At 37.2% G+C, this 16153-nt stretch overlaps 1 protein-coding gene across 1 annotated transcript in view; it reads left to right on the top strand.

Annotated features, from left to right (window-relative positions):
* The window catches only part of BLTP1 (bridge-like lipid transfer protein family member 1), a 144109-nt gene that overhangs the window by 17760 nt on the left and 110196 nt on the right, over positions 1-16153 (top strand). The window contains exons 13-20 of the mRNA XM_049769935.1: positions 3284-3401; positions 5418-5573; positions 6214-6311; positions 7782-7960; positions 8340-8446; positions 9400-9605; positions 13753-13965; positions 14707-14844. Coding sequence (XP_049625892.1) covers positions 3284-3401; positions 5418-5573; positions 6214-6311; positions 7782-7960; positions 8340-8446; positions 9400-9605; positions 13753-13965; positions 14707-14844 — 1215 coding nt within the window. The remainder of the gene's footprint in view (positions 1-3283; positions 3402-5417; positions 5574-6213; positions 6312-7781; positions 7961-8339; positions 8447-9399; positions 9606-13752; positions 13966-14706; positions 14845-16153) is intronic.

The following is a 16153-nucleotide window of genomic DNA, read 5'->3' as shown; positions in this document are numbered from 1 at the left end:
CGGCGTTTGCCTTGCAAGCAGCCATCCAGGACCAAAGGTGGTTGGTTCAAATCCAGCATCCCATATGGTCCCCTGTGCCTGCCAGGAGCTATTTCTGAGCAGTCAGGATTAACCCCTGAGCACTGCCAGGTGTGGCCCAAAAACCAATATATATATATATATATATATATATATATATATATATATATATATATATATATATATATATATATAATTTTTGAATTTCTTTGTACTGCTAAACTAAATTGGTGTAGGTATGTGTGTGTAGGTGTGTGTGTGTTTGTGTGTGTTGCTGAGGATTGAATCCAGGACTATACACATACAAACCAAGCTTTATCTCTAGTCCTCTCTTACATTTTAGAGAAGATAATTACTTGTTTTTGTTCTGTTTCCTCATTCTATTCGTTCATTTCTATTCTTTCTCAGGACTTACCTCATAGTACCTTTTACTTTATAAGGTCTAAGAAAATGAAAATATTTTGATAGATATTTTCCTGGATTGTTCCATATTAGAAAGAGAATAATGAAATGTTCATGGCTAAATTCATTAATATTACCACATGGGGGGCCCAGAGAGATAGCACAGCGGCGTTTGCCTTGCAAGCAGCCGATCCAGGACCAAAGGTGGTTGGTTTGAATCCGGTGTTCCATATGGTCCCCCGTGCCTGCCAGGAGCTATTTCTGAACAGACAGCCAGGAGTAACCCCTGAGCAACGCTGGGTGTGGCCCCAAAACAAACAAACAAACAAAAAAATTACCACATGGGAATTCATTAAGCAGGCAAATTATTGTTTAGTAAAAAAATAACAGTAACAGGGGCCGGAGAGATAGCATGGAGGTAAGGCATTTGCCTCTCATGCAGAAGGTCATCAGTTCGAATCCCGGCGTCCCATATGGTCCCCCGTGCCTGCCAGGAGCAATTTCTGAGCCTGGATCCAGGAATAACCCCTGAGCACTGCCAGGTGTGATCCAAAAACCACACACACACACACACACACAAAAATAACAGTAACAGTTTATTTTTTATTTTATGAAGACAAAGATGCAAAGAAAGGACAAGGTGAAGTTACAGTGGAAAGACAATCACCCATAAACAGAATTCTCAAAAGAAATCCCCTTGCTGACACATTAATTTTGAATTTTCAGCCAAAAATACATTAAGAAAAATAAAACAAAACACATGTACAATTACTTTGTCCCTCAAGTCCCCAGATTGTAGTACATTATAACATTTCTTAACAGTACACAAAGCAATCTAAAGCCAAAAAATTTATGTAACTCCTTTAACATTAAAGGCTATAGTATTGACACAATTGATCATAATACATTATTTAAGAATGAGTCAAAGAAACACAGCAAAGACAGTGTTAGAGTGTCAATTGTTTGCATAGGCCCAGCAAAATATTGGGGACATGGAAAGGAAAAGCCTTGGCCTAAATATAAGGAGACCTTACCCCTGAAGTTTTCTGGCATAATTCCAACTCTAGGCTCCAGGCATACTAGGTTGTCCAACCCAAGTCATTGTCTGTAGTGCCAATACACTTTTATTTTTCACATAGTCACTATTGTTGGTGTCAAGTTTCTGTAGCTAAGGATCCTGGTATATGTCCATATCCTACATCAAAATCAGGATGATGTGGAGCGTCCTTTAGTTTCACCTCACAATTAGAGGGTGATGTAGAGAACTCAGTCCTGAAAGTAGGTCGTTGTTGTTGTTAAGACCTCTGGATGTAAAGGGAAGTCTGTTGAATAGGTCTATGCCAGAGCAGTGGTAGGGTCTTCCCTTGTAGAGGATTTCTTTCAGGTGATGTTGTACACAACCGTGGTTGTTTTGTAGATGGCATCCCTGGTTCAGAGGTAAATGGACAATGCCTGTTCTTCTGAGGCCTGAGCCAGGTCTTTATGACAATGTTCAGGGTATAAGGTTCCACTGCATTACAAGATTTGTGTGTTCCCATCTCTATTAGATAAGAACATGTTTGTATATATAGTAATTTCCCATTTTAATGTGCCTATGCAAAGGAAGAACAATGCCACATGTCGTGATTGGTGCCTATAGGGACGCTAGAACAAGTCCAACAATCCCCTTGATTTGGTTCTAACATAAACTTTAAATGGAGGGATACTTCTACAGACTTCCTTATTAAAGAGATAACAAAGAGAAGGATAGACAAAACAAATATATAGAGGGGAAATTTTGAAGTAGTTGGGTGGGGTGTTAAATTCAGTGAACCACTTTGGTCTGTGATTTGACCTGTATGGTATTGGAGACAAAATGGGTAAATGGGGGAAATAATGGTTGGGACTGAGGCAGTAACGGACTAGAAATGAGCTTTTTGGGCAGTGTCAGGGGCACAATACAAGATGGATATTATGCATATGTAAAATATATGCATAGAATACTATCAATATATATTGTACGTGTGAGGGCGCTAGCCCTCGTGCAGTTTTTAAAATGGAGACTAATGTCCCCCAGCTGTCCCCCTCTTTCTTCCCTGGACTCCAGGCCTTCCCTGGGTGCCCGCCCAGGTGGCCAGAAGTGGGTGCCAGGTGAACTCTATAGGGATCCTCAGGCTTTTCCCCCTTCTCCCTACACTAGGAGAGAGGGGAACGCAGAATAGGGAGAGCAGATGTTGCACTGGGCTGTGTTGGGGCAGTAACAGTTTTAATAAAATCTCTATAGAATAGCAATATTTAGAGATTAGGTCCTGAATTGTCTTAATAATTCACACAAAACATGTTTATAAGAGGAAACATTTGAAATTACTAAAAAATGTTGAGTGCTAAAAATATTATGAACCTAACCTGTATATTGACATTTTAACGTTTTAACGAAGTTTTGAGCTATTGATGGTCAGTAGTGCTACACAGCACTGCCATTTCTGTTAGCAGCTCTTTGCAGCTAGACTGTGCCTTTGAGCCTGGTGTCAGATCTGTCACTATACAGAGTTATTAGATGGGATCTTAGATCTTAGTAGGGATTGGGTGTGAGACTTCTGCCCAACAGATGAGATTTACAAGGAATTGAGGTGCTGATGCTAGGCTGGGAGTTTAGTTGGAGAACAATACTAACACTGCAGCCTGATTTGTCTGACTATCATGGCTAACCATTTCAAGCAGCTGCATGTAATCAGATACTTACATGTAGTCATAACAACATTAAAATTAAGAAGGTACCTCTGTCAGCTCAGTAGGAAAAGAAGTTTAGATTACTCATCATACCTCTGCTTTCACTTTCAGTGTGTACAGAGTATGAGATTTTTGCTTAATATTCTATTTTCAGTTCCATATCAATGCCAGCTACCCCCGGATATGGAACATGCCACAGACATGGCAATGTGAATTAGAGGTTTATAAAGCCACTTACCACTTCATCTTTGCACAGAAGAACTTCTTCACAGGTAATCTTGTAATAAGCCTTTCTTTTACTTTTATACCTTTTGTATTTTTTATCTTAACATTTATTGTGATTTTTTTTGCATTTTTTATTGAAGTAATGAGATATATAAAACTGTTAATTGTACTTCTCAGGAGAAAAAACTCCACCACTATACCCCTCACCAGAGTATTCACTTCTCTCTACCTGTATCCCAAGTATAATTCTTTTAGATCAGGGGTCTCAAACTCACTTTACCTGGGGGCCGCAGGAGGCAAAGTTGGGCTGAGGCAGGGCCACATAAGGGATTTTGCTGACCGAATATTCGCAATAAAAAATCGCATTAGTAAGAAAAATAATCGCAAAAAATCGCATTAAAGATTTGCATACCCTGAACAGAACTGCTTGGGGTATGCGAATGTTTAATGAGATTTTTTTCTTACTAATGCGATTTTTATTGCGATTATTCGGTAAGCGAATAATCACGAATATTGCGATATTTGAAGGCCGGCCGCGGGCCACAAAATGTTGTACGGAGGGCCGCAAACAGCCCACGGGCTGTGAGTTTGAGACCCCTGTTTTAGACTGAGAATATCAAATGGAAAATATAAATATAGCTACATTATGCTCTTTTCTAACTCAAGCAAGGGCATTTTGAGGCATGTAGGGTTAGTTGGAAGTGGGCGATTCACCCTAAGCTGCAACTTAGTGTCATTGTAGTGGGGTAAGTTCCCTCCTCTGCTCCTGAGCCAGGCTTCAGCTCCAGCAGAACAGAACTATGGCCTCATTATTATTTTTTTAGAATTAGGATTGTAATTCCTGAACAATGAATTCAAATGAACATTATGATAATGCACCTGTAACTCTTCCTTACTCCTTGGAGCTTGTACTTACTGAGACTAAAAGAAAAGGTACCAAAGAATAAACAGAATTTAAGTATATGAGGACAATTTTAGAAAGAACAATTAAATTATAGAAATCAGTACAACAAATCAGTTGTCACTTAAAGATGATTGACATGATTGACGGTAAAAAATTTTTTTCTCCTCCAGAGAGGAGGTGGCCCATACCTGTATTGCTCAGAGCTTTCTCCTGGTGACCAATGATCGGCCACACCCTCTCTGCAATTCCCTACCCTTGGCATATATCTCCTTCTCTCCCCACCAAAAAAATAAATGTAGAAAGATATATATAGGAAAGGGTACAATGAAATAGTCAAGCATATATTTCTAGTAAGGGAAGCTAAGTGAATTTTTATTTTTATAAAGCAGTTCTGCCATTTATAACCTTGAAAAATTTATTAACTTTAACCTGTACTAGCAAAGTAAAATATGCATGATAACATTAGTTGTAAAAGTATTTTTCAACCTTTTTTATGCTTGTGTGCCAGTAGTTGAAAACTACTATATACTATATACTTTTATATACTATAAAAGTCTGGGAAAAGTCTAAATACCCAAGTTTACAAAATGCTTAAGTAAGTGCTTGAAAAGCTCTTTACTGAGTCATTATTAAAATCTCTGTTAATGTGTATGAAATAGAATGGAAAAATTTGAGTCCATTGGAAATTCAAGTTTAAAGCAGTGTTTTTCAACCAAGGGCCATATGAAAACATGTAAGTGGACATAAGACTAGTAGGACAGGAGCCACAGAAGGAAGTAAGGTCATGAGCATAAAGAGTTTGAGAAACATTGGGTTAAAGCTTACATGTCTAAAGGTAGTAAAAAGGCCTTGTAGAAAAATGTTAGAAGAAAATATAATCAGAAAATGTAATATAGTATTGATTTCTTATGTAATGGGTTATCATGTGATTATTTTTTCTTTTACTACTTGAAGTTTCAAGTACTAGGTATGTGAAATTAATATTTGGAAATAAAAGAAAATGTCTTTGATATTAAGTTAATTTCAGCTTTATATTTTTATCTCAATATAAAAGCGCTTTCTAGTTAGAAAAAGTCATGTTTGATTAGTATTAAAATCTTGAGTTCTGTTTTCTTAATTTCTTCTACTTTTGCTTTCTGTTCTAATCCTAACCCTTTAGACTTAATTCAGGACTGGTCTAGTGACAATGCTCCAGACATGTTCTCATTTGTTCCATACACATGGAACTTCAAAATCATGTTTCATCAGTTTGAAATGATTTGGGCTGCCAATCAACACAACTGGATTGACTGCTCCACTAAACAACAGGAAAATGGTAAGAATCAAAATTAGGCTTAGCTGTGTTTGTTATTTCAGACAAATACTAACAAAAAATTTAGTATTGCTTTGTAGTTTAATTTTACTTAAAAAATGATCTTTTGTAAAGCACCGTGATTTACTGTTATTTATAGTTGAGTTTTAGACTTAAATATTCTAGCACTAAGACCACTACCAGTGCCAACTTTCCTCCACCAGTGTTTCCAGGTTCCCTCTCTTGCCTTCCCACCTCCAAACCCACCATGTTGATAGCTATCTTTTTCAGTTTGGTTAGTTAAATTTTGGGTCTCATGATTTCGGTGTTTTGGGCTCTGGTTTGGATTTTTAGCTCTATTATTTCTTAACACCACTGATGTACCTAAATCCTGTTGCCTCACCTTGGTACTCAATCTGTCTCTAAAACTTGGGTGAAAGATATCTTGTTAAATGAAATAATCCAGAATAAGAAGGATACACAAAGCAAGATATTACTTATATGTAGTTTTTAGTGTAATTGGATGAGGGAATGGCTTTGTAACTCTAAATTGAATTTTAGAGTTTGTGTTGAATACAGTGTACTTTCTTTAATTTTGTTTGGATGTGTAAGATAGCAAAAATCTAATGATGTTGACTTTCTCTTGTCTCCCTTTTGTCTGTAGTATATCTGGCTGCATGTGGGGAAACACTAAACATTGATTTTTCTCTGCCTTTTACGGACTTTGTTCCAGCTACATGTAACACCAAATTCTCTTTAAGAGTAAGTACAGCTTTTATGTGCCAGAAGTTCTTCTAAGTACTTTATGCTTTATGGGCAATAACTCATTTAATTCCCAGATAAAACTCTCAGTCTAAGAGTCTGCATTTAAGAATAGGATAAAAAGTTGCTGACCTCATTTAACTTATGATATATATATATATATAAATATAAATATAAATATATATAGGAAGTGGTAAGTTGTAATTTGAACCCAGGCATTGTAATCTAGAACTATGATTTCTCTGCTATGTGTTCTGACACATATCAGGTTTCCAGATAAACCAAAATTAGGTGAACCCCAAGGGAAGAAAGAAAAATGAATGAAGATCCTTCGATATCCTCATTTAGAATTCTAAAAGGGCAGCTGAGAAAATTAAGACATAACTATAACTGAAGCAATAGTTTTGAAAATTAACTTATACTTCAGTAAAAATTTAAAAATAAAAAATAGAACATATTCTAGCTGAACTTAAATTAGTGAGATGGTATTTTTATTTTTCAGAAATGACTTATTCATAATGAAGACCAATTTCCATCATGGTCATAGTGCCCTCACTCTTCTAACCCTTTGCTACTGTTATCAAACACGATCGTCAACAGATAGCCAGTGCTCAAAGTATTGAAGGAATCTTAAGACATGAGATGATTTTTATTTTCAAGACTGGTGTGAAATTAAAAAAAGATATAAGTACAAGCAGTGAGAATGATTTTTATGTTTATTAATTTTAACTGAATTATTTGCAAGATAGCCATACATACTGGGAACATACCAAAATTTCTGGAGTATAAGACGACTTTTGAAACAAAAAGAAGTCAACCAAAAATCGGGGTCATCTTATATGCCGAGTATATTCTGAAAAATGTTTCAATATGCCACTAAACGAAAATTGTCTGAATATTGCCACAAAACGAATTTTCCAACTCGATCCTGCACCAATCACTGCAAGGCTGCTCAGACCGCCTCTCTAACTCAGCCAATCCAAGCAGGCTTTTTATGCATGCAAATTAGACAATGTTCTGGACCCGAATCTACACTGTAAAAAGCCTGCTCAGATTGGCCAGAGTCAGAGAGGAAGTCTATTACAGTATCCTTTGAACCTTTGCTTGTTGTGATTGGCTCACTGTGGTACATACAGTTGCAGCACAGGAACAGAAGTTCTGTCTGATAGAGCGAATATAGGCCTAAACCTATGTTTTAACTGCAAAATTAGGGGTTCGTCTTATATGCCGGAAAATACAGTACCTTTTTGTTTTTACTTGGAAATTGTGCTATAATTTCCATAATTAAAATATTTTAATCATAATTTAGTTTTAGGTGATATAAACTTTTATTCCAGTTATTTATGACTATTCAGTGTAAAAGCTTCATTTGAAATTGCCTCTGAATTTATTTTCCAGATTATTATGGGTTGGTTTGACTGTAAATCATGACATAACATTTACTTAGGCATCTATTTTATTATTTTTTAGGGAGAAGATGTTGATCTTCATTTGTTTCTACCCGATTGCCACCCTAGTAAATATTCATTGTTTATGCTGGTAAAGAATTGCCACCCAAATAAAACTGCTCAAGACTCTGGTATTCCTGCTGAGTGTCAGAGTGGTCAGAAAGCAGTTCAACCAAAATGGCGCAATATTACTCAGGAAGAGTGAGTACCTCCATTATGAATGTTTGGTGTTTACACACGGGGTATTCTTACAGTTCAAGGAATAAAATAATAGGGTCTGGAGGGATAGGACAGCAGGTGTTTACCTTGCGTGCGGCCAACGCAGGTTCAATCCTTGGCATCCCAGATGGTCTCCTGAGCCTTCAGGAATGATTCTTGAGTGCAGAGCCAGGAGTAATCCCTGAGTGCCAATGGGTGTGGCCCCAAAACACTAATAGAAACAAAGAGTAAAATAATAGTAAATAATTCAAATAATATAAGAATCAATGAATAAAATTTGTTCATCAGGATCTCTCTTTGTACATGTATATGATTAAAGGAATAAATAACCTGACTAGAAACTTTGTTTTACTCTTTAAAGGGCTGGATGGGTTGAATGCTGGACTGTTCCACGTATCATGCTTACAATTGATTATACATGGCATCCAATTTATCCTCAAAAGGCAGATGAACAGTTAAAACAGTCATGTAAGTAATTTAATTTGTATTTTGAGATATCTAGTATGAGGATTGAGAATAAAGACTTAAAATTTTGAAATGCCTCTATTAAAAAGAATTTGAAAAAATTATATGTATTTGAAATCATTTAAGGATTTTGGTGTATTGCTATCTAATTTTTACTGGTTATTCACTGTGGAATAGTAGTCCACGCTGATTCTAGCCAACTGGTGTCATTCTATTCTCATGGCTTTATGAAGTGTAGCTGCTGCTCTTGTGTAGTCAACATTTCTAAACTGGAGGCCCAAAATGGGTACACAGATTATTCCAGGGGGGTCTCAGGGAAAAGCTGCATAGATGGCATAAAAATATGGCATATTGAGGAAACATGTTCATAGAAGGTTTTGTCAAGATTTGCCAAGCTAGACAAGAGTACAGCTGAAATATAAAGCAAGGTCTATATGGATTTATGATTGAAATACTTGGTGTTATTTATTTAATGTATTTTAACAACTCATAGTTTCCCTGAGACTGTGTCTCATTTCTCGGGCATAAGATAGAATTAGTAAAGTAGTATTTTCTTTGTATTTTTACAGTGAGTTCAAAACAATTCCAGAAATTATTTTATAAAGATTTGGTATGGAGATTCAGAACTATTTGAATAGCTGTCTGTGTGAACACAACTTTGTTTTGCCCAAGTTTCTCCTTAAGAATAGTTAAAAGTCTAAATGTGGCCTAAATTGGTATTGTAGGGATTTGATGAGAATGTGTCTTATATTAATATGAGCTTATTATTGATCATTTGCAATCTGATATTTGTATTTATTTGCATGTTTTGTTCAAACTTGTTTTTATAGTAGACTATTGATATTATTTCAGAGCATGTATGTGAAGCATAATTTCTTAGTGAATAATTAGTTTCTTGGAGAACTTCCCAGAGATACTTCTTCTTTCTCAAAACATTGTTCTGGTATTTTTTTTAGTATCAGAAATGGAGGAAACAATGCTTTCTGTTCTGAGGCCATCCCAGAAAACAGTGGACAGAGGTGTTTCCTCTCCTTCTCCCTCACGCCCACCCGTGGACCCCTCTGAACTTCCACCTGATAGACTTCATGTAGAAATGGAACTTTCCCCAGATTCCCAGATCACTCTCTATGGACCTCTACTCAATGCTTTTTTGTGTATAAAGGTATGTTTTTGAAAGAACTTAACACGTTTTTCTTTCCTTTGTAGTTGTGCTCATATCTCTATTGCACACACACCTCATTATGGTATGCTAAGGGTCATACTTGTTGTGGTGCTGGGGATCACACCTGCAGTGCCGGGGGTCACACTCTTCAATGTGGCATGATTGCAGAATACATCTGTGGCTTCATACTTGCTAGGCAGGTACTAGCTCACCAAGACACATTGTGGATCTTAAGAATTTAATCACTCTGTTTAAATAAAAAAAAAAAAAAAGAATTTAGTCATTCTTTTTTGGTTTTTGGGCCACACCCGGCGGTGCTCAGGGGTTACTCCTGGTTGTCTGCTCAGAAATAGCTCCTGGCAGGCACGGGGGACCATATGGGACACCGGGATTCGAACCAACCACCTTTGGTTCTGAATCGGCTGCTTGCAAGGCAAACGCCGCTGTGCTATCTCTCCGGGCCCGAATTTAGTCATTCTTAGCATAAGCAAAGAAATTCAGATTTAATTTGAAATTGACACCATTTAGAAAAGTTGGATAGTCTTGAAAAATATATATAGATATAGATATATAGATAGATAGAGATATATAGGTATCTATCTATATATATCTTCAAGACTAACATATGTATATTGGGTATATATACACACACACACATATATATATATATAGTGGTTCTAGATACTACTACAAATTCTTTTTCTTAGCATATTCCAAGTTTTTGGTTTTTTTGCTTTTAATTTGTGTTCAAGGAATTGGGCTAGTTGTTATAGATGATACAATAACAAATATTATAAAGAAATGAGCTAGAGGGAGTATAGCAGAGAAACTTTATTATCTATATAATATATACATACACACCAGTTCAATATATGTACACACACTAGTTCAATACATTGTGATTAGTACAATAGTAGAAATACAAGAGAACTTTGTGAAGTAAATCAGAAAGAAAAACACAAATACCATATAATCATACTCATGGAATATAAAGAGATAAAACAAAGGGTTATATGTTCCCAATGAAAATATACTGAGATAAAGTAGAATCATGATCCAGGATGCCATGGAAGTAGATGTATGGGGGTAGGAACTTTGGGGTAGAAGGATCTTGGCACTGTGGTTGTGGGCCTGGCATAGTAGCACTGCAAGTGTAAAACATTAGTAAAGAAAGAAAAATGACTTCACATTGGGGTGAAGTCACTTTGTAAAGAAATTAGTAATTTTAAGAGGATATTTTATTGATAATATTCAGTAGTTTCAAATATGTTAATTGCTAGTATTTTATAGCTGTTTAAAAATCAGTGACCCACTCCACTCCTACTTATGGCACCAGTTAAACTGCTATTTATGCATATTCACCGTGAATTAACTTAATCTATAATAAGGTCAGAACCATAATTAATACACAAAATAATGTTACTTACTGTCCTCCATTTGATTCTATGCTCAGGGATAACTCCTAATGGGGCTTGAATCACTTCTGATGGGGCTTGGGCCTTTCCCAATATACTATCTGTTTGACCTGGGAGTAATGATTTATTTTAAAGAACCATGAATAGGATTTGAAGTTGAGGAATGGTAATAAAAAATAATTACTGTAAAACAGTTACTTAAGTTAAAATAATTAGAAATCGGGCCGGAGAGATAGCATGGAGGTAAGGCGTTTGCCTTTCATGCAGGAGGTCATCGGTTCGAATCCTGGCGCCCCATATGGTCCCCGTGCCTGCCAGGCGTAATTTCTGAGCCTGGAGCCAGAAATAACCGCTGAGCACTGCCGGGTGTGACCCAAAAACCACAACAACAAAAAAAAAAAATTAGAAATCACTTGGCACATTTAATAAAAATTAGTAAATGTCCTTTTTCGGATTGGATTTTAGTAATTCCTAAAGAACTTGATGAGTTATTTCTGTCGCAAATAATTAAGTGGATATTTTAGTAGCAAATTAAACATTGGGCCCAAGAGAATTTAAAAACTATATTAATCTACAAAGGTTTTTTTTTTTTTTTTTTTTTTTTGGTTTTGGGGCCACACCCGGTGGTGTTCAGGGGTTACTCCTGGCTATCTGCTCAGGAATAGCTCCTGGCAGGCACGGGGGACCATATGGGACGCCGGGATTTGAACCAACCACCTTTGGTCCTGGGACGGCTGCTTGCAAGGTAAACGCCACTGTGCTATCTCTCCGGCCCCGAGATTTTTTTTTTAATTAAAAAATTTTAAACATTGAAATTTATCACATAAGACTTAGAACAGAAAATTAGTAAGCAGAGATTATTTTTTTTGTTTGTTTTTCTTCTTTTTTGGGCCACACCCATTGATGCTCAGAGGTTATTCCTGGCTATGCGCTTAGAAATCGCTGCTGGCTTGGGAAGACCATATGGGATGTCGGGGAATCGAACTGCCATCCGTCCTAGGCAAGCGCTTGTAGACAGATGCCTTACCTCTAGCGCCACCTCCCCAGCAGAGATTATTTTTTAAAAATAGAGTAAGTAGTAGCCTATTGCCTCCTTCCTTCTGTGTCCATTGCTGAAGAGGTAACAGCTAAAATGAAATTCAGTCATTTCCTAACTGTAGCAAGAGCTATAAAAGGTATTCCAATGCACCTTCCTACATTTGCAGGAAGCTAAAACAGTAGTATGTCCATCTGGAAGGATGGTGAAGTTCTGGTTGTGTGAGGTCTCTACAAAGGTCAGCAAATTGGCAAAGTAGTCCAGGTTTACAGGAAGAAATATGTCATCTACAGTGAATGAGTCCAGTGGGAATAAGCAAATGGCACAGCTGTCTATGTGGGCATTCACTTCAGTAAGGGGGTTATCACTAGGCTAAAATTGGACAAAGACTGCACAAAGATACTTGAATGCAAAGCCAAATCTCGCCAAACAGGAAAGGAAAAGAGCAAATACAAGGAGGAAATAATTGAGAAGATGCAGGAATAAAACTGTCTTATATACAACTTGATTAAAAACTAAAATGTTAACCTGATATCCAGACACTAGATAGAAAATAAATTTGTCAATTACTATATTTCAAGTTTACCAAAATATAGATTTTGTTCTGGTATTGAATAAAGTACCAGCATTATTAGAATGTTTTAACTTTTGATTACTACTAACAGTTCAAATAGGCAAAAATTTAAATACATAGTCAGTTGGGGGAAATATTTTAATTAAAAGTAAATTCTGGTGCAAAAGAATTAAGAGTCAAAACACTGGGCCAGAGTGATAGCACAGCAGGAGAGCATTTGCCTTGCACGTGTCCAACCTCGGACAGATCCTGTTTCGATTTCTGCCATCCCATATGGTCCCTGAGCTGCCAGGAGCAATTTCTGAGTGCAGAGCCAGGAGTAACCCCTGACACCACTGAGTAAGACCCGAACCCCCAATCCCATCTTTCCACAAAAAAGGAGTTGAAACACTTCTGCATAAGAAACCAGGATGAACTCTGTGAAAGGATATTTTTGGTATTGTTAATAAAGCATGTTTTTGTTATTGGTAACCAAAAATTATTATTGAAAGTATTTCAATATTCCTAGTAAATATTCCAACTTGAATATATGAATTGTAATATTTAACTAATTGGATCTATTTAAATTGATTTTCAGTGAACTCTTCTGTTTCTTCTGAAGATTGTCTCAGATCTCCAACAAAATCATGTTGAAAATCACTGAACATTATAAATTTTTGGAAATTTCATCTATACCCAAATTTCAAACTTTTGAGAATAATTGGAGGAATGTTATCAAGAATTATAACTGCTTATTAATGTCTGAAACTTACTCTGCTCTTTGTGACTATTTACTAAGCAGCCAAGTTGATGTTTCTTAAGCATGTCTCTTCTTGTGTCCCATTTTGGAGACTCTTCGGAGAGAGAGTAGAGCAGTCAGGGCTCTTGTCTTGCATGCAACTGACCCAGTTTCAACCCCCAGCGTTATGTGTGATCCACTGAGTCCTGCCTAAAGTGATCCCTATGTGCAGAGCCAATCATAGGCCCTGAGTATCACTGGGTATGACTCCAAAACAAAACAGAAGAAATATCTGTCTACTAAGAGGGAAGGGACTCCAGATGTTTAGCTTACACACTGTGATCTCCATGGTGAAGAGTTGCTATTCGCTGACTTTTGATATTTTTTGTGTATTGATATTTCAGGAAAATTACTTTGGGGAAGATGACATGTATATGGATTTTGAAGAAGTCATTTCTAGTCCTGTTTTGTCATTGTCAACGTCATCAAGCTCAGGGTGGACGGCGGTGGGCATGGAGAATGAAACTTCAGCCAAGTCTATCCACCCACTGAGCTTGCGTCCCTGGGATATTACTGTCCTTGTAAACATACACAGAGTTCATGGGCGTCTTCCTGTTGTGAGTACACATATTAAAGTGGGTTGTGAGCCTCAACAGGCAGTGAAAACTATTTCACACACACTCATTTACAAACTTCAGATTTGAAACTTGTTTTCATAAAGCTGCTTTATTACTTTTCTTCATTGTTTTTTCTTTTTTGGTTTTCTTTCATCTCAGCTCTATCTTTGTATTTCTTTGTAACTTTAGAACTTTGTTAATGGATTTATAGTAAACCAATGGATATACTAGAATTATTATCTTTTTAGTCTCTGTTTTCAACTCTAGACCAGTTTGGTGGATTAGCTATAAAGTCAGACCATAGAGATGGTATTGGGCCAGAGTGGATACAATACAGATTCCTGGTTTACTGTGTAGAGTCCCTTGGGTCTAGCTTAGAGTGAGGCATCACTTCTCAGAGGACCCAGACCCCTGCCACCAGGCTGACAAGAAGATAGTGCTAGATTTTTTGCCCATCTGACTCTCCAGCTGCATCATTATCTAGGGTCACAGGCAGAAATGTCACTAAGGCAAGTTAGACTTTTGGTGCTAGTTAGCAAAACTAATGTTCTTACTGGGATACAGGGGGGCTTATTTATTTATTTATTTATTTATTTATTTATTTATGTATTTATGTATTTATTTATGTATTTACTTAAGTACGTTTAAAAAAATCTCTTAATAGTATAATGTATTTTTTGTTTTGTGCATTTTAGTCTTTACATTTTTCTCTCTTGATTACATTCTTTTGCCTAACTTTAGCATGGAACGACTGATGGTCCTGAGTGCCCGACAGCATTCTTGGAAAGATTGTGTTTTGAAATGAAGAAAGGATTTAAAGAGACCATGTTGCAGCTTGTCCTCTCTCCACTGACTGTTTTTGTCAGTGATAACTATCAGGTAATGTGGTTCCTGCAAAACAGCACTTTGTGTGGAGCCTTGAACAGTTCTAGAAATTGTATGGATGTGCATGGGAGAGAGTTGTTACAAGACTTTCTGTTGTTTCCTACTTACATGATTGTTGTGTATGTAAATATTTTGGGGGATTACTATGTTACTCACCCTAAACTGATTGGTGATTGTGCCCTACCCTAGGGTGTGACCTGGCATTCTGCCCCCACCCTAGGGTAGGACCTGATTCTGCTTCCACCATTGGTTGGTATCTGATCCCACCATTGGGTGGTACCTGACTCTGGGGTATAAAAACAAGGGTCTGTGGAAGGCTGGGGCTTTTTTGGCTGGAACGGAAGCTGAGTCTTTGGACTTCAGTTTTGTCCTCCGAATAAAGCGAATATTTCCACGAGCCTGACTGTCTGCAAGCTGTTTACCCGCCGTTTCACCTCAGAACTGTGGGCTAGACAGGGTGGCAGACACGTGCTCCGAGCTGGAAGAAAAAGGCCTCATCCTCCATCCCACCATCAGTCAACCTCTTCAGGGGCTGACTTGCTACACATGATCTCAAGCAATTATGTTTAATTTATTTATTTTGGAGTTTGGGCCACACTTAGCTGGGCTCAAGGTCAGTCATATACGGCAAGCATCTTATCCTTTGTACTATCTCTCTAACCCCGCAATTACATTTTATATGTATTGCTTTTAAAAATTAAAAATTAGTACTTTGTAAGACACATATGGAAAGGAAAATTTATAAAATGTTGGTAAGTTCTGTTGAAAATCATAATAGTGATTATTTTAACTAGTTCCCAAACTATCAATATATAAATATTTGGCATATTAGAGACTTTTATTATATGTAACAGTCTTATAAAATACTTTAATTTCTTCAGGATGCCTGTCCAAGTATCCACCCTGCAGGAATAAGCATAATCAGTATTTAAGCTCTCATCTCCTTGGGACTACTAGCTTGCCATTGGCATGTACCACTGATGGCTTGCACCCAAATGTGGTTTAATGAACACATGTTTCAGGGGCCAGAGTGATGGTTCAAGGAGTAAGGCGTCTGCCTTGCCTGTGCTAGTCTAGGACAGACCGCAGTTGGATCCCCCGGCATCCCATATGGACCCCCAAGCCAGGTGTGATTTCTGAATGCATGCTCAGGAGCACACCCCTGAGCATCATCGGGTGTGGCCCAAAAACCAAACCAAACCAAACCAAACAAACACAGATTTCAGCAGTAACATTATTGTTTTAATCTAGGAATCCTTTGCACTACCCTGGCACCTGGAGAAGGAGCCATATCTTCAAATCT

This window comes from Suncus etruscus, chromosome 3 (assembly GCF_024139225.1).
Source record: "Suncus etruscus isolate mSunEtr1 chromosome 3, mSunEtr1.pri.cur, whole genome shotgun sequence".
Classification (NCBI taxonomy): domain Eukaryota; kingdom Metazoa; phylum Chordata; class Mammalia; order Eulipotyphla; family Soricidae; genus Suncus; species Suncus etruscus.
The sequence above is the reverse complement of the archived record's forward strand: the minus strand, read 5'-3'. Positions and strand labels throughout refer to the sequence as shown.